The 23,108-nt window shown below is 40.1% G+C and overlaps 2 protein-coding genes across 8 annotated transcripts in view; one reads left to right on the top strand and one right to left on the bottom strand.

The window, feature by feature from the left end:
• Window positions 1–317, top strand: part of ZRANB3 (zinc finger RANBP2-type containing 3) — a 41,129-nt gene extending 40,812 nt beyond the window's left edge. For all 5 annotated transcript variants that reach the window (XM_088168372.1, XM_014870813.2, XM_014870814.2 and 2 more), the window contains one exon: window positions 72–317. In XM_088168372.1, the coding sequence (XP_088024498.1) occupies window positions 72–170 (99 nt within the window). In that variant the 3' untranslated portion in view covers window positions 171–317. The remainder of the gene's footprint in view (window positions 1–71) is intronic.
• Window positions 318–1,657: 1,340 nt separating this feature from the next.
• On the bottom strand, window positions 1,658–23,044 carry RAB3GAP1 (RAB3 GTPase activating protein catalytic subunit 1). 3 transcript variants are annotated; one of them, XM_088168374.1, is made up of 25 exons: window positions 22,990–23,044; window positions 22,831–22,886; window positions 21,966–22,041; window positions 20,616–20,748; window positions 20,302–20,380; window positions 19,504–19,623; window positions 18,723–18,888; window positions 18,527–18,626; window positions 16,031–16,112; window positions 15,484–15,552; window positions 14,807–14,880; window positions 14,045–14,137; window positions 12,479–12,648; window positions 12,064–12,162; window positions 11,596–11,768; window positions 10,720–10,774; window positions 10,097–10,444; window positions 8,876–9,013; window positions 7,457–7,684; window positions 6,929–7,025; window positions 6,736–6,839; window positions 6,511–6,626; window positions 5,471–5,573; window positions 3,985–4,005; window positions 1,658–2,739 (listed from the first exon to the last, which is right to left on the bottom strand). In XM_088168374.1, the coding sequence occupies exons 1-25, from the start codon at window positions 23,005–23,007 to the stop codon at window positions 2,503–2,505; spliced, it is 2,955 nt and encodes a 984-aa protein (XP_088024500.1). In that variant the 5' UTR covers window positions 23,008–23,044; the 3' UTR covers window positions 1,658–2,502. The 3 variants fall into 3 exon arrangements, with proteins under 3 accessions (XP_088024500.1, XP_014726303.1, XP_088024501.1); XM_014870817.2 differs by lacking the exon at window positions 3,985–4,005; XM_088168375.1 differs by lacking the exons at window positions 1,658–2,739; window positions 3,985–4,005 and adding an exon at window positions 4,417–4,595.
• Window positions 23,045–23,108: the final 64 nt, after the last annotated feature.

Here is a 23,108-nt window from a genome sequence, read left to right as displayed (position 1 = left end):
CTAATGCTTTCTGCTGGATGTGTTGCAAAGTATCAATACTCACTGAACCAACCTGTCTCTCTCTTTTGCAGAGAACTGCAAAACAGGCCAAGGAAAGAAGCCAGCTGAAGAGAAGGTCTTTAGCTACAAAGTATGGCTGTGATATCACCAAATTTTTGGTGAAGAAGTAAAATGCACTGTACATTCAGGTACATTGTAACTGAAACCAATATAGTTAGTGTTTTCTTCTTGCACTGATTTAACAGTAACTGCTGTATTGTGCTGTTGGTAGAAGAAAATAAGGAATTAAACCAAAGAAATCATCTGTAACATCCAAAGTACTTGATCATCATGTTTTTTATGGCCCTGGTTTAAAGCTGAATTTCTGTGTGTAACTTTAATGCCATTTTGAAGCATTATGGTTTCCTCTTGCAGGATAGTTAGGTCTGCACGAATTTAAGGAAGTTCCTTCATGGACCTAGAAGATGTCCTAGTTTTAATTCTATTTGTTGTTCACATACCAAAGCCACACAAAAAAATACAGTGATCATGACAAAAACTAGCACAAGGATTTGTCTCCTCTAGTGCTGCTCACCCACAGAAGGCTGACTCTTAGCATGGGCCTGACTTACAGGACTTGGCATTTAGAATTGATGTCAGTTGAATTCTGGTTTTACTTAAACCAGCTTGTATTGAAATGTTACCCAGGATAGGAAACATTAAATATTAGCAATTATCTCATCAAAGGTCGTTTCTGGAAAATGCTACAGTCAAATTCTCCTTAACAAGATTACAGAGATGCTGGTAATTTTGGACTGCTTACCTGCCTTGCTTTACAGTTACTTTAAATAAATACGGTTCTTTTTCCTGTTTTTTTAATGCTCTGTCTCTCCTTACCCCTTGAATACTGAGTTGTAAGTTCATAAAGCAGAGCAGTGCACAACACATCATCTGACAGTGCAGGGCTACAATTTCAACTACAGCTACTTAAAATAAGCTTAGTTATCCTTCTGAGAAAAATCCTTAAAGTTGTAACTCTTGAACAGAGAAAAAGACTGTTTAAGACAAGGTAGTTTCATGAGTGCACCATTTTCTGCAGTCAAACTAACAGGCCTTTAGCTGTGTTAATGATGTTTGTGGTGTCTGTATGATAAAGGAATCACCTCTCCAGCAGTTTAAATGACCAGGAAGGAATAGCCTGATAACCAATTATGAGAGAATTTAAAGTTTCTACAGCCTTTACAAGAGGCCACACTGCAGTATAATGTTTCATTAGAGGAGGAAGTCAAGAGTACTGGGGAAGAAGCTTAAGCTAAATTTTACTTATCAGTGAATCAGGGATTGCCTGGTGTAATTAATTTTAAAGAAGCCACACAGTTAAACAGCAGCTACAGGTCGTTATTGTACTTACCTCCATGTCTGAGGAAACACACAAGCTGCCTGGAAAACAAGGTCTGTGACAAGATTTTACCTTGCTAACTGTTCTTCATCCTAAAAAATGTATTTCTACTTCATAGAACTTTATGTGAGGAAAAGACTCTGATTCCTGTCCCCTCAAAGTTTTAGGGTAACACCAGGGATCCTGCTATTAACAGCAGAACTCAACTCTGTACTCAGTGTAGTCACAATGTCATTCCTGGATCAGTGTGTGCAAGGAGGGCATGGAAAAGCATGGGAATACTGAGAGCCAACAGTACGTTCATGTTTATTGAGTAATGTCTACAATACTGCAGCTGTTTGTACATTGGTAAAGTAACGCTGATTTTCTGCTGATTCTCATTCAAACAGATGAAGAAGTCACTGTAAAGCAACATTGGCACACGTGGGGTGAGGGGCCAGAGGTGACAGAGCTGTCCCCTCCTCTCCCATCGATGACAGGGAGTGCAGACAAATAACCTCGGTAAACACCAGTGAGTTGCTCACAGTGAAACACCTCTAGGGTGTCATTTCCATCAGCTTTGGCCCTCGCACACAGGGAAGGATATAAAGTATCCCACTGCAGGCTGTCAGTCAGACTCACTGTCCACTTAATTCTGTCCAGGAGAAGTGATGAGATCTGGACAACCAGCAGAGTTTAGCACAAACTAGAGAATGAACTGTACACTTTAAATAAAAGTAGGGATATTTCAGAAGCACTTGAAACAGTGATTAACAAAAAAATACTGGGCTCTGTGATTATGATTAGTAATAAATATAAATTACTTAATGTTTATATATATCAATTTAAGTAGACTAACGTCACTTGATAAAGTCTGATCCTGAAGTGTAAAGCAGCACGTTCTGCATTAATTTCAACAGGAATATTTGCACACAGCCCATTCAGGTCCATAATTAAGCTAATACAAGGAAAGGAAAATATGCTCCCTTTGGACAGAGCTTGAAACCACTCCTGAAGCCATTCCAAACCTCGGAGATGAGCTGCTCCAGCCACCTCTCCCGGCGGCCAAAGCAAGTCCTTGGGAAGCAGCGCCGCACCCAGACCCTCCGCAGCGCTCCCTGCCCCAGCACTGAGTCCCCGGCCGGTCAGAAGAAGGTGGTGTCCGCCGAGAAGGCCCCAGCCAGCCGGAAATCCTCGCGGGTCAGCACGCTGTACATGCGCTGCGGCAGCGCCTTGGAGTAGGGGGCGGGCCGGGGCACCGAGGTGCGCAGGATCACCTCCCGGCCCGTGGGCGGGGGGAAGTCGGACTGCACGCCCTGCCTGCGCTCCTCCTGCGAGCCCGAGCGCCGCAGCTCCTCCTCCAGCGGCGGCACGGAGGGCACCTGCGACAGAGCACAGCGACAGTGACAGGCCAGGCTGCTGCCTAACTCTGGGATTCAGAAAACTGTTCAGAGGAAGGTTAGAAATGGGGAACACATCTAGAGGCTTTATATGTACACAGAGCAAAGCACTAATGGGATGCTAGGAAATAAAGCAAAGGTAACCAGATGGAAGAACCCTTGTGTAGATGGTGAAGCTTTGCCTAAGCTGAAGTTCTTGATGTCGTGGCAGTGTGGAGCAGGGGTTGTGACTGGAGGAAATGGTCCTTTCTCAGACAGGGTGCTCTCACCTCAGCTCCCTGCAGCTACAGGAGGCCAAAGCAGGCTCCAACACTACTGCACGATGGGCTTTTCATGGCCAGAGAGCCCTGCTGAAATCACATTGCACAATCCCAATGGCTGCTCATTGCCTCAGAGTCAGGCAGCAGCAACACTGATGCCTGGATACTGGAAGAAGGGCTGGCATGCCCAATAAACATTCTCTAATTACATATAGCTATGGATACACACATCCCCACCAATACCCTTATAGGGTCCTTCCTAATTCAAGCATGTGCAACTCCACACTGGCACCATCGCTGAGGTGTGGCAGAAGCCACTGGCTGCCCCTCGTGGTCCCTCGCTGCTGCCCCTCTGCTCCCAGTCCTCTCCCAGGAGCCAGGGAACCTGGCGCTGCAGGCTGTGCTACAGAACCCACCAGGGACAAGTGCCACGTGTTCCCACAAGAACAGCTCGAGGAAACCAAGAGAGGATCTTCCCTGTGCTACACTTTACACAGTTACCCTGCTTCTTTCCCAAATATCTGTGTCCAAAAGGTTCCATTGCTTCAGGGAGCACTAGTGTTGGGAATGCAGAATTGTTCATCACCACCTCCCCACAAAAACATCAACAAACAAACAGTGGTGGCAACAAGGAATATAAAGGCATGGCCACATATTTCAGCATCAGAAAACATCAATACTTACTTGAAGAAATGTTTTTTTGTTTGGATGGGTTTTTTCATTTTGAGAGGGTTTTTTTTTAGATTTCTGGTTTTTTAATTAAATCTCTCTCTCTCTTTTCACTATGCATTGTTAGGCTCTAAAAATAAAGTGTGAATGCAGAAAAACCATTCTGGAAACACAATTACTTTTATGCTCAACATGTGAACACCAGGACAAACTAAATCTGGCTGCTGCACTGTATCTACCAGAAGGTTCAGCTCTATGCAGAGAAGATGAGAGGGAAAGGAGGGACAAAGTCGGTTACCTCATCAGAAGATTCAGTCAGCTTGGAAAGGGATGAGAAAAGAACCAATGATGAAAGACAGAAACAAAGGCAAGTCAGAGGTGACTTACAAGAGGTTAGGAGGAAACTGTAGGTTTAAGAGACATCATGCACTCCAAGAACATGCACTGGCTATCAGAATTTTCCTGAGAAAACTCAAGAACAGAACACATCATACGCAGCTCAGAGAGGAGTCCAGGTTCAAAAGGTAATGAACAAGGAACTCATTTCACTTCTATTTACCAAACAGCTCTCTACTGAAATAACTCATGGCAGGTTAAGCACAAAGTGGAATTTGTAACATGTTGGTTCCTGTCCCACTGAGAAACATTCATTAACACTGACCAGCTACTAGTGGGAAATACCTGTAACCCTGCTTTAGTTAGTAGTGTTTGTGTTTTAAAACAAAATCCTAGAAATTTGCACACATCCTAAAGGTAGAAACTTACTCAGATTTGAAAATACACTGCCACTCAAAGAGGCAAGTGCATATGTGTGCATCACTTACAAGGCACAGTCTTGGGCTTTTCAGGGGAGTCTGTAAGGGTGGCTGGTTGGCAGGTTCAGATTTGCAAACACATTTTCCCTAGAGACTGGAAGAATAAAAGAATCTGATTTTCGTTCCTCAGAATCGCCATGGTCTGTTTTCAGAATGGTCCTTTTTATGCTGAGTTGCAAAATACAGATTATTACAAAAGCATTGATCCCTTTGAAGTGTTTAACACCCAATCACAACATTTTTCCAGCAATTATTTCCAAATGGGATTTCAGGCTGCTACCTTGTTATTACTACTGTACCTAAATTTGAGTTAGAAAATCTGATGCTATGAACAGGTGTAATTCTGATACAAACTGAAGGCTGACTGCAGTCCATGAGGTGTGGAAATCAACACTTTCAGGCTAATTACTCCAAAGACTGCTTAAGAGAAAAAGGCAACATTTATGTCAATATCAGGAAGGGAAGGGTCTCCAGAAAATAGATGCAACACTGGCAATAGGTAAACTGAGTGCAGAAACTGAAGCTTCCTAAGCATGCTGGTTTCCACAGAAGAAATCTCAAGTATTCCAAGCATAAGACTCAGTTTAAGAAGTTACTCCTTCTAAAATACATGATGTCTGTTTCTCTACATTCCTGTGAAACAATCAACACTTGACCTTGCTGTGATAAGGCAGGAATTTCTCTTGCCTTAATAGCATTACTGATGTTACCATTTGCAGTACGTAAAGCATTACTGATACCTCTATCTACCCAGCTGGCTTCAGCTGTTTAACATCCCAGATCACTTACTCTTCTTTGGTCCTGCAAGGTTCTGTTACTGCCAAAATCACGTTGAACATCACAGAAAACAAGCACGTTTATGACAATACATGCAGATATGCAGACGAAATACACTGGCACCATATGATAACTCATTGCCTCATTCTGGTTAAATCAGAAATGTCTGCATGGCCCAGAGCTCTTTCTTACCCTCTGAGCATTCACAAACAGCTTGTGAATGATGCTGCCAGCAGGTCCTCTTCCTGCACCAACAACTGACACTTCTGGCTGCTCCAGGAGACTGTTTACAAATCTGAAGGAACCAACGATTGAAAAGGAAAAGGGAATGGTTAATCCTTGGCCAGATCCAGTGTGCTGATCTAAACTAGCTGTTTCCTGTGCCAAGCCCTTCACCAAGCATCATTTGCTCAGAGTGAGAACTGGCAGACTCCCTTGGTTTTCTATTCTAAAAGTTTAAGGAAAAAATTCTCCTCTCAGTTACCTAAGAATGAAACCCAGGCTCCTAAGGCAGGATAAAATCAACAGGAAAGCCTCCATGGTGTTGGCCATGCAGAAGTATTCACAATGTGACAATTTTCTTTAGCACAGAGACATTGCTTTGGTCGGACACCACATCTCTGAACTCCCAATATGTACTGCACAAATGTCATCTCTCCCTCCCAGCACAGCAGCAAGAAGTTAACTTGGGTTTTATAACATATTAGTCATCTTGAGCAGCAAGTAAATAATCTGACAGCAGGTAGTGATGCAAGGGAACATTCCTTGTCACCTTCCATTAAAAGCTGCTCAGTGATGTTTCACATCAGCAAGGAGACAAGAACAAGAAAACTGTGGAAGGGGCTATTTCATTCAATAATATTTATAAAAAATACTAAATTTCTAGTCCTAATTTTACTGCTATAGTAACAGAGTTCATCAAATATACCTTTTATATACACAAAAAAATGTTAGTCCCCAGTTCTAACTAATCAGTCAAGATAAAACCAAATTCTATTAAAAAAACCTGGTCTAAATGTCTCCAAAGAGATCCTTAATTGGAGGAGCACTGTAGGTACCCACACACATCATCTCTAGACCGTCTAGTGACAGGGATACCCAAATATGATTCCTAAGTATTTCTTTATTGTCACCATTGTCCTAAGTTTTCAAAGTACAAACAAGGGCATCTGAGGAAAAACAAAACAACGCAGTGAAAAATAAGAATTAAAAAAAAACAAAAAAACAGTCACCTTTGTAGATCTTCCTTCTCCTCTTCATTTTCACATTTCTCTACCCCAAATTTTGCTTTGAGAGACCTTGCCCTGGCTATGATGGCTTCCACACTCATAATCTGAGCAATGATTTCCTGCAAGAGTTTAATAAAAGGTAAAATTAAAAAGATGTTCTTTTAACATTGCCATGAACAGTGCAAATGTCTATCAGATTTTCAGCCCCATCCACTACAAAAGCCTTACTTCCAACTTCTTGTCCTCTGGACTGGGAAAACGTAGCACTTTGCTGGAATGGGATACTATCTGCTTAATAATCTTCTTCACTGAAGATATATCTTCTAGTGCTTCTATTATAAGGAAAGAAACAAAGTTGTAATTACTGACTGCATCACTGTTCCCTTTTAAATATCCTAATAATTTATTAAACATTATTTACCTTCCTCCTTTACCTTGAGTACAGCTGCATGGATGATGCAAGGCAGGAGATGCCTTGCGAGGTCAGCTGGTTTCTGAACTGCAAGATAATGAAGCACCTGTAACATTAGAAAATTTAGTATTTTAGTGATCAAAACTACTTTCCAAAGATAAGGTTACCTAGGAAAGATGAATTCACAGGAATGGAACACCACTATAAGACAGGACTTGAGAGGCAGTTTTACACGAATCCTCTCAACAGGTTAGAAGGAAACTAAAATGTTCCTAACACATATGCAGGTAAAAATCTGGTTTATTTACTAATAATTTAAAGAAATACCTAAGTAACATTGCATACTTTTAGGTACTTCAGACACCCTCCTGTATAGCAGCAGAAATTTCCAATCAACCCTAAGCCATGCACGAAACAGTTCAGTAACTCCGAGGACACAGTGCAAGGACCTGTCAGTGTTTAAATGCTGCAGAGGGAGGAAGGAAGGGCTGCAGGGAGCATCACAGCCCAGACTGGCACCAGCCCCAGAGCTTTCACCTTCTCAGCCTCCCTGGTGTCATCAAAAAGCCTCTTTTGCCTCCGTGCTGGGACTGGCTTTGCTGTTTCCCAGGCCTCCACCCACATGTTGCTGGGAATCTTCATCCGGGCGCTCAGCTCTCCCCTAATGACTTTATTCCCCTTCTCATCAACCACTTCCTCCTCGATGTAGTCCCGAGGTGAGTACCACCTCACAAAATCTTCCAGACAACAGCCAGGATTAGCTGCCTGCAGGGAGAGAACAGAAAATTTGTTCCTGAAAAATCCTACAAAAACATGACAGCCTGGGTAGGAGGGCAATATGGTTTAGTGGGTAGAGCACAGAATAAGAGACAGAACTCAGGAAATTCTTCTGTCCACAGCCAATAAACTGTACAGTAAGACAGAGGAAATAAAGCATAAACCAAGACAATGGCAAGGGATAAAACCCACATAAGCAGCAACAACAACGTCATCACCCACTATACATTCATCAGTTACTTCAGGCAAGCTCAAAATTATACTGTTAAGATTCTACCTGGCACCTGCCACAATCAATATATAGGAATTTTCACTAAGCTTATGCCATTAAAGACTAAAAGAATCAGTGGGTTGCCTAAGCACGCTTTCAGCACTGACTTTCCATCTTTTAACACTCCAGTGACAAAATTCACCATTTCTTCCTCTTTTAAAAAGGAACTTTAAAAATATATCTTCCCCAAACAAAAATAACTTCGTTTTTCATAGATGCAATATCACCACAATTAACTACATCTATAGGTCCTAAACGTAAAAGCAATCCCAGTTTTCTATTTGATGTACCTATGAAGACTGTATTTGTGCTTCCAATTATAGTTCTCTATTTTTACTTTGATATTTCAGATTACTTGCACCATATAAATAAAACTTCTACATATATCTAATATGGCATGAGTCACTGTTAATAAGATGATTACTGTTATATTACGAATATTCTAACTGTACAGCACATTATATCCTTTCACCATTAAACACTCAATAATTAAAAAGATATATATGGCTATTTCATTGCAGAAGCTCCAATCTGTTTAGTGTTGAGTTCCTATGACAGCAGTGGATGTGCTCTTAGCTCCCTCTGCAGAGCTCAGATAAGAACCACAGTTAGTCCAGTCCCAACCTGATGAGCGGCTGTTTTAATTCACAATTGATCAATTGTATGTTTGATGTGCTTTTTCTCTTCCCACAGACATAAATTTACTGGAGTGTTACAGCATACCAGACCACATCCTCATAGATTTTGAAACATGCCAAGAGTTTTCCCAATAGGTTTTTCTTTTCAACTTAGAAACCGTTTTGTGGAGGAAAAAGACTCAACAACCTTCCGGACTGTCCAACACAAGAGGGACAGCTTCATGAAGAAGAAAGCAATCTAATTTCACCCAAGTGCCCGAGCAGTGCTACCTTGAAGGATTCCATGTCTGAGAGCAGGCAGGCGCTCTGCATGCGCGCCCGCAGGTGAGCGCCCTCTGCGGACGTCCCCAGCTTGGCCAGCACCTCCGACTGCTCCTCCAGCAGGTCTTCAGTCATGGGGGCTGGCTCCTGTCACAGGCAAACACACGGGGTTACAAACAGCCTCTCCTGGACTCAGACCAGAGCAAGGGAGGAGAAGCAGGAAGCTCCCCCTCAGCACAAGTTCATTCTGCTTCGTTTGTACCCAAAGGAAATTATCGCAACTTTCTACTGCTTCAACAGCTCAGCCTCAAGTTGTGCATCTGAAGAGGACATCAACAAAGAAACTAAACAGAAAATAACCTGGGAATGAGGTAACAATATAAGGATTTATTGCTAAAATGCCAAAATCCAAATGAAATCCAGGAAGTGTTTGACTGGTACAATTTTGCTGAGATGGATGAAAATCTACCCAAAGCAATGCAGAATTTTTGCTGTTGATACTGTCAGCACATAATTGAGGACGTTTGTCTGACTACTCTCTGCTCATGTTTCACCCTAGCAAAGTAACATTAATTAGAAATAATTTCTCTCAGGAGAACAAAATCTACTGTATTCTTCATGCATGGCTGATTTCAAACTACTTTCTGTGACAGCACCACTTCCTATTTCATCCCTGGTCACTCTGCAGGAAAGCCTGTTAATGACAGATAACATTTCTAGTTGTTTGATGATAAACCTGCTTTAGAGAATGGCACCAAAGCTAATGACTATGGCCTTTAAGAAGTGAGCTGAGAAATTATAAAAAAACAAATACAGCAGCAAAACTGACCCAGTACTGTGCAAAGTCAGGCAAAAATCTCTAGTGATGCAAGGACCACAGCAGTTCCTATTTTATAGGAAAGAAAGTGAGGAGGGGCTGGAAGATGCCTCAAGAACTGGAAATAAAAAGAACCCCAAATTTAAGGAGGCAAGGAAGTTTAATTATTGTTTAAAAATTTTGTTTGGAGTGAAATCTGGTACAGACACTCACTCTAAATAAAACAATGTGTGAGATTAACAGCCTCATTAAGTTTTTAAAGATTAGAAACAAGGTCTTAGAACAAAACCACTCAGCAATTTTAACAACAGACAAGGCTGTAAGCTGCAAACTATTTGCACTGTCATAATCCCAGGTATGAGCCACGTTCTGTGTATTCTATGGCACATCTGGCTCAGCTCCTGCTCCCTCACCTGTGTTATTGGAACGTAGAGAGGCTCTCCTGGATGCAGCAGCATCAGTTTTCCATGTGGATGCAAACGACCTTCTGGTTTTAAGTTTACAGACTCTTTTGCTCCTTTCTTGCCATTTTCCTGTCCATTTCCTTTAAGATCTTCTGTGTCACTGAGACATTCAAAAAACTCCTCTTCACTGTCACTCCAAGATTCCCAAGACTTGCCAAATTCTTTTTCTGGGTTATCTCCAGAGTGGTCTCCTCCTTTGGCACCATCACCAGAAGCACCACCAGGTGAACGATCAGACACACTCCCCCTTTTCCCCTCATCTCTTGCTTTCTTCCTTTCAATGCAACAATTTAGCATCTAATTTAACAAAGGAACAAAAAAAATTTTTCAGCAATTATTTCTCTTATAGAGACAATCATACAGAAAAACTTGTAGATCTGCTGAAAAGCTCTTAAAATTCTAAAAGATTCCACTGAATTTGCTGTTATAATAAAATTTTTCTCAATAAATTAATTCCACACCCAAAAGACAAGCACAACTAAATCTACAAAAACAACACATTTAGCTAATAACTGCTGTAATTTTGACAGTTTCCTTAGGAGAAAAATAATTCTTAAATTCGGGATATTTACCTGAAGTTTCTGATGCAGTAAACAACATCTCAGATCTGGAGAGCCATTAGCTAATCTAAAACGTAGAAGTGTAACCATTATGAATTACGAAGTTGAATCTTTCACACACATGTGGTCTTAAATCACAAGAAATCTAAAACAGGGACAAACACCCACAATTTAAATTACATGTTTTTCCCAGAGGTCATTTCAGGAGCTCAGAGATCACTCACACTAGTGTGAAACACTCTGCATTTCCTGGTTAGTTTTCCAATTGGAAGCTGAAAAAGTAACTTCTTTCAAACAGGAATTAAACATCTTTGACTGTACTTTTAAAACTGCAATGATACAGTAGAGTACTGCTATACATTTCAGCTTCTCTTTTATCTGCTACTGTAACCATTTCAAAATACATACTAGTTAAATGTCCAGTCCATCACATTAACAAAAAACCCCAAACCCCAACCAAACTACCACAAGCCTAAAAGCAGGGTATGTTATTGCTCTACCCCATCTTGGTTGGGTCTGCCCCAAGCTCTGCTGCAGCAAACAGAATCTGGAAGGGCTGAGATACCTGAAAAGGCCATTGCACCAGCAGGACCTTGGAACAGCTCCCTTCGAAGAGAGGTAAAACTACATCACAGTAAGTTTTTTTCCCCACCCTTATTCACACAGTAGAGTGAATGTCTAAGCTGAGCTTTCCCAGCCATCTTGAAGTTTTCAAAGCAGGACACAGATTCTTTTCCTTACTCCCTGCCCTTTCTTGCATTAAGGAAGTAGGTTAATAAAAAGAGATAGCATTTGCCCTAAACTGTATGTTTCAAAGTCACAGTGACCCCACACAGTTCCTGGAACAAAGAATATTTTCTGTGACCAAGGATCAACAGCAAGCCTTACCCTGGAATAAGGTAGTTGTTCTCCCATCTGTAACGCATTTCCAGCACAAACTCTTGCCAAAGATGTGCCACTCCTTTGACTCCTCCATGGTAGAAGTTTATCATACAAAGACATAAAGCTAATTTGTATGTCAGACTGTCAGATGGAGCAGACTTAAAATGACTGAAGAGATTCTAGGGAAGAAATACAGAAACAATGGCATTGTTTTCCAAAACCATGTGATGATCTCTTTCCTGTTTGTCAACGTTAAGTGGCTACGCAACATTTTAAGTTTAGAAAATACTAAAAACTAGTCTTTGGAAGAAAAAAAAGTAATTAGAAGGAAATAGAAATCATCACTTTTTCTACCTAGAGATTCCACAAAGGCAAATTACTCTTTCCAAAAGCTAAGTATTATAAGATGTAGGGCAAGCACAGCAAAGTCTGTATAAACACACACTCAAAATTGTATCATTCAATAAAACTTACATAATCTTCATTCTCTGGAGGAGGATTGTTTCCTGCTGAAGTGCTGGCTCTGCTTTCAAATACATCTGCAAGTTTGTCAGCAGCATCAGGAAATAAGAACTTGAAGAAAAAAAAAATTAACCTTCCATCAGTATGGTTTCCCTGTCTTTCCCACTTTCTCCACAAAGCTACTGCTGGCTTCATACCAGCAATCCCTGTAATTAAAATTGTTAGCAGAGTTCAGAGATCAGTTTTAGCCCACTTATAGTACACAGACTTGTAATAACTTGGGCTGTTCCAAGAAGCTGATAAATGCAATTCAAATATTGGAACTGACATCAGATATCTTTAAATCTGCCATGGGCTCTAAACCAAAAGCATCAGTGTGTGAAGTCCGTGTGCTCTCTGAGTCCCTGTGCAGGGACAGCTCACTCACCAGGAGAATGGTGTTGAGCACATCATTGTTCAAAGGAGACTCATCCACACCTCTGTGCTTGCGGATCTTTTTCTTGGCGCTGTGAACCATGTTTGTGACTGATAGTTTGGGGATTGGGACTGGTGCTGGCTCTGTGAGCTTCGACAGCGCATGGGTGATATCAGCAACCTCTAGCAAATAAAACAGAGGCAATTAGAACGAAATTCAAAATCCCCAAACACCAGAATATATCTCTTCAAAAGTTCACCTGTCTTCATCAGCCTATTTACCTTGCAATGATATTTAACCCCTTATGAACCAGAGCTACGCCTCTGCTGGCAGGTTCCATGCCTGACATTCACTGCTCTTAGCAAATGCAGCAGAAGGAGCTCACAAATGAGTCACAGACTGCCTTGATTCAATTCATCAAATAAAGTCTAGACTGAGCTGGCTGCAGGTAGTGCCTGCTGTAGCAGCACTGCTACTGCAGAGTTACCAACAGAGTATCCCAAAAGCCTGCTGGAGACTCAGTTTTTAAACCTTGTTCGTACATCATACCAATAAACACACTGCAGGTAACAAAGACTGCTCCAGCATATGCTAAAGCTTTAGATAAATCTTCAATAAATCCTGTGTTAATCACTGGCCTCACATAGTGTAAGCACAATTCTGTTTTAGAGTCGTCAGGTAAACTCTAATCAAAAGACTGGGTTTTTTCAGAGCTGCTGCTGGTAAACTTGAGAATATCTCTTAAAGTAACCTGAATTAATATTGTTATAAGGACAGCTGACAAATTTAAGTGAATAATTAGCAGCAGCCTGAAAAAGCCCATCTTGGCAAGCTCAGAAGGGCTAAAGAAACTCTATGTCAAGCACTATGAGTAATACACACCCTCCTCAGTCTAAAACCTTTTTAATCTCACTAGCAAGCTCCTTCAGAGCTAAGATCAAGTATAACCAAGGAAAATACATTGATACAGGCCACATTTGGAGGGAAGAACAAGCAGCAGGAAGGAAGGGAATTTTCACTACATACAGCATGAAAAGCCAAAAAAAGGGACAGAGACATCAAAAAGATGGCAGTATTTATATAGTTGGGATAAAGCCTGACTTGCTGGTCAGATAATGTGGGAAGCTTTTCTTTTCTTTTTTTCCTTAAGAAAGGATGAGAGAAAGCCTTTCAAAGAGATTAAAGACTCTTTAAACTGGCTGTGAACATGTACTACAGAGTACATCAAAAAGGAGAAAGAAGTGGAAAAAGCAAAAATACATAAAACTATACAGACAAATCTGATGCGTCCTATAAACCAAATCTGGTAGATTCTAGTCAGATTTTAAGCTTTTATATTCCTGTAAAAATAAACAGCCAGCATAACAGAGGCAATTGTCCCTCTGGGACTCTGGGAGCTAAACTTGTCTAGAATTCATGAGAAATTTCACCATAAAGTCCTGGCCAGAAAATTCTCAGGAGTATTACAGAGAATGTGTAAGAGATATCAATACCAGTCAAGGTAAGGGTACAGGGAAGGTAAACTGACACAAAACAATTAAATACAAAGATCACAAATCAGCTGGATTTCAGTTTTACCTTTTCCTTCCTCATCAAATGCAGACCTTCCAAGTATCTCATCCGTTGACTCCTTCCGACGGCAAAGCTTGAAGAATTCAGTAAGGAAGTCACCTGTAAGAGGAACAAAGCTCAGCCAAAAATGTCACTGAACAATGAGCCAACACTCAAAATTATGCCCCAAGGACAGTAACTTTTATATTTTCTTCTGAAAGAACATCTGATAATTTGTTCTGAAGCACAAATACCTTAAACCACATAATTAAAGCTTAGGTAAATGCACACCCAGGCAGCTCTTGGACACCTCTCCAGAGCACAGCTCTGTCGGCAGTTTAATTCACCCAATGCAAGATGAAACTTGGAAAGTTTTGAAGCCCTTTTCCTCACAAGCTTAAAGGTAAGGACAGACAGAGGAGTACAGCTCTCCAGAAGTATTACTGCTCTCTGTCAGACAGGTTGGTTGAACTAAGGAGATGGATACATGCAAAACACACTTATTAAAATGGGAAGATTCTAGGAAACCGAAATTTTCTCTGGAACGTGGTGAAATAAGAACAGCAGTGAATTTCACCATACACAGACAGAGAATAAACTACAACAGGAACTTATGTATTTGCAATGCTTGCATTCTTGAAAAAGAAGCCCAAAATACTGTTACTCAAAAAAATAAGGGGAATGAGCAAACAGAGACCATCAGGTAATCAACAATTCCACCCTAACTTCATAACTTAGTAGTTTTAGTTTAAAAGCTGCAAGAGAGGACAGGAAATTCTGATGTCTTACCCAATAGACACTGAGGGTTATCTGCTTTTCTAACTCTCACAGACCACTGGGGTGCTTGAAGTGGATCCAGGTCACTTGGGGGAAAAAAATTTTAGAAAGGAAAAGAAAAAAAGAAAAGGAAAAAAAAATAAAGAAAATCAAATGCCAGTGTAAGTATTGGAAAGATGAGTATCAGATTCTCAATAAATGTCATGTCATAACCAGTGAGGTCATCACATTACATAGGAGAACATGGCAAACACTGAAATGCAACACTGAAATGCAGGTAAGACTCCCTGTTCTCATGTATGTGCATGACATGAACAGGAAACACTTCCTCCTCTTTAGCAGAAAACCTGGGTGACAGTTTTTGGGAAAGGGATATCAAGCAGTGAATTCTTTTTACCTTCCATGCTCCACTATCATCTTTTCCAGGAAATACATGATACACAAAATTTTCAAGTCTAACATGAGAATATGCTCAAAACCAGGGGTTTATGTTCTGTTGAGGGGATATTTTGCACAGAAATGCATTTCAAAAGGTGTTTTTCCAAATTAGATGTACAATCAGCTGACATTAGCATTCTTCAAAATGGGTTCTTTTTCACATGCAAAGCCATATAGTGTTTGAGATGACACTACAATGCAGCGGTGAGCAAAAGAAGCACCTTTATTTGCAACTCAGAAAAGATACTTACGAATAAACATCGTTGTCGACAATTATCCCTTCTGCAAGGTGAGGCCACGTAGTAGCTAAATGCAGCTCACTGAAACAAAACAAGATTTCAGTCTTTCAGTGATAGCAGAAAGTGTTCCCTCCATCACAGTTCATGTTTAGAAAGGTATTTATGATAGTTTATATTTGATTCCCTCTATGTATTTTGTTCTCCAGTAAGTTCTCTACTGCATATATGAGAACAAGTCCAACCCTTGACCAAAACCACTTCATTTTTAAGGTTTATCTCGAGGTATATTTCAAGATGCTAATTTCAAAGATAAATGAGGTACTGCAGAAGTTTATAATAAAAGCCATATGAGCTTGAGCTCTGAATATCATCAGACAATTTTACAAATAGTCTTATTTGCTATTAAACCATTACCCTTCACAGATGTTTCTGATGTACTTGAACAATTATCTCTTGGGCATGCTAAGTGGTAGGTAAGCAAAGCTAAGATTTGAAATAACACACCTTTAAGTCCTCCATTAAGGAAGCAATAAAACAGTTTTCTGAACTCTTCTCTTACCTAATAGGATCTTCACAGGCACCAAACGGTAACTTCCCAAATTCCAGGCCTCCAACTTCTCCCCCAACCAGAGCATCTATATCTGGAGAAAAATCAACACATTTTCCATAAAGAATCTGTGGAGCATTTGAAGCAGCATGTCACCTTCATTTTATTGCAAAGACTGTAATTTGCAGGATAGCTGAGCAGTTAAGGTGACTGAGCTAGGAGAACACAATCCTAACATACAGTCAAAGTGATTGCTTCCAACAGAAACTGGAAAGTAACCTTGAAACAGGACCTTCACAGGGACAGATAAAAATCATGTAATTCATGTTGAGGGAAAGTTATTTCCTTCATACAGGCCATGATGATAGCTATAAAGACAGCCCTGAAGATTCAATGTTGGCACAAGAACGGACACAAAAGTGCCATAAAAATATTTGGGCAGGATATCAGTTCCAAGCAGAAAAGAAAGACTCTGGAAGAACAATTTTGCAGAGTGAAAAAACAACTACTTTTAAAAGTTGACAACTTTATCAAAAGAGAACTTAATCAAATGATCTTGGGGATTCCCTGCAGTCCCAGGTACTTAGAGGTGCCTCCCAGCACCCTCAGGCACTTCTCACATTACAGCCTTCAAATACATAAATCAAAACCAGACACCCTCCACTGAACAAAAATTCAAGTGAGTAATAGTAATAATAATAATAATAATAATAATAATAATAATAATAATAATAATAATAATGTATTGTAAGTCCATTATAATAATGCTGTTACAGCATCTGATCTGCAATTTTAACTGCATGTGGCAAACTGTTTACAAACAAAATTAGTGAGGTATTAGCACCAATAAAGTATCTGGATAACTTAATTACATAATTTCTTCTGCAGAGAAGATAAAAGACATTTAAATGCTTTGGTTTTATATGAGAAGAGCTAACTGAGTGATGGTATATAAGTTACAGGTCTAGTTCTTCCCAGTGAACATAAAACCACAACTGCACGTAGCAATAGCAGTAAAACTGATGTTGTCCATCTCCAGTTTCTGCAACACACTGACACTGGCTCCCTTAACCACAATACTACTACTAAAGGAGTGGAAGTTATTCCAACTGTTCCAATCAAGAAATATGATCAGAGTGATACAACTCATCCATGACAAACCTGAGATCCTGATGTAGTGAATAACTACAGGAAAGCAGAGACTACAGAAAATAGATTTTGTGTCTGCAGAAACAATAAAAAGATAAAATCTGTGGAATTCACTTCCCAAGTTCTTTAGGTAAACTTGGTTAACCAAAGAAGAACTATCATTTAAAACAGTACAGATTTTCTCTCCCTAATAAGACTCTCTTTAAACATATGTTCAACATACATTCTTTAACTACAGAGCACACTATCAACCCCACTGCACTTCTTTAAAACACAGGATTTTGATTAGTGTACTTTTTTAAGCAAAGGAAAGCTAAACAATTAGATAACCAAGGCCACAGGAGTTCTGTCTCTCTAAATGTATCCCAAATACCTCAAGCTTGTTATGTAAAACTGCAACCAAGTCAAGAAAAGAACTTGGGAATTTTAACTGTTCCCTCACCTTGTACCTAAAACATCACATCACTAATAAAATGGATGTTAAGGAGGAACTATATCTACCTTTTTCCTACAGGTTTGCTTACCTTTGAGAAGTTTATGATTTTTTTTAAATTAGCTTTATTTTCTGCTACTACCTATACAGAAATAAGTCTGTTAAAAACAAATCCTTGATACTCAAGGAAGACAGTGCCACCATCAAGCAACAGTATGAGAGATCAGTTCGAGAGTACCAAACGAGTACTGTTTTTCCTAAAAACGTCTGTTTTTCCTAAACAGCATCACTATGGCATAAATTTACCAAGTCTGCTCTATACACTTTAAATTTAAGACTATATATTATTTCTTTCCTTCATGCAAGGCTACTATAACAAAAGATCTGTTTAGAAATTCCTCTTGCATTAAGTTTAGTACTGTGTCAACAATAACAAAAATTCAAACCTTTACCTCAACTGAGGTCCATATAATATTTTCTGCTTTTCCCACTGTTAATACACTTAAATTAAGTATCAAAATAAGGTACTTTATGGAAACAATTGACAAAAACTCCCACAAAGTACTAGCATCTACTAGAATCTGAATCTAAACATTTCCCTAAAATTCAGGGCAGAATTCTTCAGATTCAATCACCCTTTTCATTCCACATAGATACCACCGTTTTAGAAACATCATTGTATTTCTAAATGCTGACTAACCCACATTTCCAGACACAGCCCTACCCAAAACACCTGTCCCAGCCATGAGCTACAACCTGAGAGCAGCTTTAAGCTGGCTTGCCCATCATACACAGTGGAACTGGACTGTAGCCTTTCCTAGCAAAGCAGAAAATGTTAGAATTCTTATGGCAAGATACACAAGTATTTTCTTTAGCATTGACTGGTTGTCTTAAAATGAGTTACTCTGAGGACACAAGTCTCCTACCTGGTGGCTGCTGTGGCCAGAAATACTGCTGCCAGTCCTGCAGCACAAAGGTAAGCCGAATAGCCATGCTAACTGGAGGCAGAGGCATCAAAGGGCAGCCCTGCAAAGTATCAGAGAACAAATTCAACATAAAGAGTAAATCCTCTCAAACACTCTAGGGGTTGAACATACATGATATATATCAGTTTATACTTACAATCTTGGTTTTGAAGATGTCCAGCAGCCCTGATAAATGTGTGTACTGGCTGGGCACCTTGCGCAGATGAACCATCTCGAAGTCCGTGCGCACGCCCGGGCCCTGGCACTCCCCGACATACATCCGGCGCCACTTGTGATGGATTTGCACAAACAGTGGCACCTGACTGTAAAACAAGAATACTTCTTTTTATTTAAGTGTCCTGCTGTTTTGTACTCTCTAAAACTAGCTGAATATTCAACATAATTTCAACATAATTTCATCCCTTAAAATGTATTTTCTCTTAGAGAAACACACTTTGAAACACTTCATAGGAAATCACAGATAAACACTGTTAATGTCGTCATTAAACAGAATGCAGAACAAATTGCCATGCCATAATCACAGCCCTCTCCATGACCTCATTTTCAGTCTATACAATTTTTGAGGAAGATTAAGAAGTTACTGTTACTACATATAGGGAAGAAATCCTCTTGCAGAAGTGATGTTTTATCACTTACTAGTATTATTTATCACTTAACATATAATAATATTACATATTATTCCAACAACTTCTAGCAGCTTTTAAGAGTCCTTAAGGTTTGTAAACAATAATGAAAATAAACAAAACATTGATTCAATCTTTACATATGGGGATTTTTTCAATCCTTCTCTAACAATATCACACTGCAAATAAAATACCTCTGAATGTATTTTGCTAACATTTGAATACTTTTTCCCCACAAATGCAGTATGCTGGAGTTTTACCTGAACATGTAAAAAGGTTTATGCTTTCACCTACCAGCCAGTGTTGCCCAGTGCAATGGAAATGGAACTCAGCAAGAGGTTACACTTGGATTCACTAACAACAGCATCGTTATTGGCAGCCGGAGCAATAACCACAAACTCACGTAAGCCGTACCTTGAGAGAAAAAGAGAAAAAAGCACTTTTCTAGTCCCTGGCAAGCCAGCTAAACACGATTTTAAAAATATCTTGTGCCCTGGAGAACTTAATTGTCACCAACAGACTGTGAAGTCTGTTAATTTGATGCAAGTACCTCTTTGTTTTTAGAGAAATCAAGAACTGAGCGGGCATGGAGTGCTGCAGATCCTGAAATCACAAACTACCTGAGTGTAACAGCATTCCAACACTGTAACATGTTTGACTGGGAGGACTTCCAGGTCTAGCAGTCCTGAGGTTTTCCAGTTTATGTTAAAAATGACTGGAACTGTTTATACATAAAACCAATCTCTCTAGAACCAATGCTACTATGTGCTCAAGCTTTGCATTACTAAGAATATAGTTGTTGTTTCTTACAGTGATGCAGCTTTCCTTTTTAAGAATGTACCTAAATATGACATATATAAAAGCCTGATTAATATATGAAATTAAGACAAACATTTGGGGGGAAGAAAACCAAATTAAAGATAGGCCCATTATGGCATGCTTTTTTTGCAATCCTTTCTTGTGTCTAGCGCACAGAATCATTTTACCTAAGCTTTAATATTTAATTGAAAAAACAAACATACAGCTGATTGTGCCAGATTTTCCAACTGCTATGCTCATTTGCATAGTGGAGATGAGAGGCAGCACACATACCATCTCACCAGACAGTGGGCTCGAGGAGGAAAGTCATTGTTCATGCACAGCAAGTCCTGCATTGGCAGAGGAAGTGCATCTGTGACAAAAATTAATACATAATCAATGTATCATCACATCCATCCAGCTCACTTACAACTGCCTTGTATTAGCATTGTGTGAATGCCAAGCAAGCTAAAAGCAGAAATGTCAAATCACACTCATCAGACCCCAGAAAAGCCCACACAGATGCAGATCAGCACACTGTGGACTCTACTTTCTGACACTGTCATTTGCCATTATCATTACAACTATGGAAGGGAACTATCAGGTACCTTCTCCCAGCTCTTCTTTCCCATCTTTGTCACTGGGTTCTTGGACAAGATAATGATGGGTAACTGAGAATCTGAAGTCTGCAAATGAAATTTCATCTGATTTCTCTTCCCATGTTCCTGTGGTAAATATACCCTGCATATAAAAAAAGAAGATATTGTCTCATAAATTTAGGTTAACGTTCATTAGTCTTTAAAAGTATATTGCCTATATGATTAATACTGTTTATTTATGGTTTTCTACTGCCTAATGGCTCAGCATGATTTAATTTCAAAAAACAATTCTCAAAGTTCTTCATTATAAAGTTAGCTGTCTGTTAAAATATCCATGTTGCCAATAATCATGTTCATTCCAAAAACCAAATACCATCTTGCAGTCTTGAGAACTATATGGCAATAAAGATTTGCATTCTCCCATATGCATCTGCACATCTGAAGATAGACACCCTCAACTTTGCCCAGAAAGAAGTTTCCCACCTGGGATTTTATTTATATCTAAACCATTCTATGCAAATATTACCTTGATATTTACTTTCACGAACAAATGATTATTTTTATCTATAACTTACAAAACTTCTGTATGGATAATTCATTTTTTAACAAAAATATAGCATGGGAATGTTTAAGAAAATCAGCATCACTGCCCCTACTAAAACAATGCAACTTGAACAATCCTTTTATTTTAAAGGATGTTAAGAAGAGAAATCTGGTTAGAAAAGAAGACATGCAAGAATACAGGGACAGCTAAGGTGCATTAGATAACATAAGTTTTATTCAAAATACTCCGTACCTGACTAGAATGAAAAGCAATAAAATTCCTCTGGAAACACAGCAGCCATTCCATACAAACCAGCTGAGTTTATTTGCATTACTATGCAGAAGAGCTCAGCAATTTCCTCTGCATTTCACAGGACCGAGAAATCATCACAAAGGCTCTAATTAGACTCCAAAATAAAATCTCTCCCATCTATGAAACACACTGAGTCATGAGTAGCACTGTGCAAACCTCAGTCATAAGTACATGAGGTGTGACAAAGGCACAAGGCAGGACAAAAAGATTCTTAAAGTATTTAGAGTAATTTCCAGATTCAAACTGAGAATTAAAAATAAAAAAAATTTAAAAATCACTAAGCCCTACATGAAGATCCACCTTTGTCAGGGAAACAGCCTGTTTGGTAGATGACCCATTAATGAATTGTTTATCAAATTGACACTTCTACAAGTGAAATTCCCCAATAAAGTCATTATCTGCCACACCTAAGAAAACAGCAACAGATGAAATACATGCGTGCATTATTGTATTACTAGTCAGCAATTCAAATTCTACAGGAAAATTCAGAAGCAGCAACTGACCTTCTCTAGAGGTTTGCCTGAAGAAATCCCAATAAGTTTCCAGTCATTCAATACTTCTTCTATTTTTGAAATAAATCTATTAAGGAAAAGAAAACGCATGAATATTTGATGAACACTAAACCTGTATTATAGTTCAGCCACCGAAAAGCAGGCAGTATGTTATTCTACTATGGAATTCCTTAGAAAAGCGCAAAAAACAAACAAACCCCACAACAAGTATCACAATAAAGCCAGAACAATTGCTTACTTGTACACATAACAGTCTTCCTAAGCTAAAATAGTTACTTTTAGCAACTGCTATGACCCTCTTTTGACTGCAGCACATAGCATTTAACTCCTGTTTCATTGTTCACAAACGAATAAGCATTTGTGGCAAAATTATACACTAAATTCAGATTTAGAGCGGAGCACTCGAAATCTCGTCTCCTGTCACGAACACTGTCACTGGAAAAAGCATTTAACAAATGATACATTCACAATGCAAGAGCGTTCTTCACCTAAAATTTCTTTCGGCATTGTTCTGCTAACTTTTAAAGGCTTCAGCTACGAGACGACTCTCTTAACAATCAGACAGCTACTCAGAAAACGCATAAGCCTTCTGAATGGGTATTCTAATCCCTTGCAAACAGGGATTAAACCGGACCTTTCACTAAGTTCAGAAACAGCTCGACTAGAGTGTCTTAAGCCGCTCCTCGGCCACGGCCTGAGCCTGTTCTGTTTCCCGGAACAGCGGGGAAAAGGCTCCGGGTGCGGCTCCGGGTGCTCCCGGCCGGAGGTGCGGCTGTCCCGGGCAGGAGCGGCCGGGCCGGGCTCGGCGCAGCCCCCGCCTCACCCCGCGCCGAGTGAGGGGCGCGGCAGCACCTACCTCTCCCACTCGGAGGCGGTGGTGAAGTCCGTGATCTCGAACACCTCCGACTCGGGCTGCAGGGAGAGAGCGGGAGAGGCGGTGAGCGGAGAGAGCAGGGGGAGAGAGGGGGAGAGTCGGGGAGCAGGGAGAGAGAGGGACGAGCCTGGCACAACTCACTTCACTGTCCGCCGCCATCTTGCGCCGCTGCCAGGCCCCTCCCCCAGCGGCGGAGGCTGCCGGGAACGTGGTGGAGGGCGGTGCCTCCTCAGAGCCTGCACCTCCCTCACAGCCCGTCC

This window comes from Sturnus vulgaris, chromosome 7 (assembly GCF_052056855.1).
Source record: "Sturnus vulgaris isolate bStuVul1 chromosome 7, bStuVul1.hap1, whole genome shotgun sequence".
In the NCBI taxonomy this organism is placed as follows: Eukaryota; Metazoa; Chordata; class Aves; order Passeriformes; family Sturnidae; genus Sturnus; species Sturnus vulgaris.
Note: the sequence above shows the minus strand (reverse complement) of the source record. Positions and strands in the feature narration are given on the sequence as shown.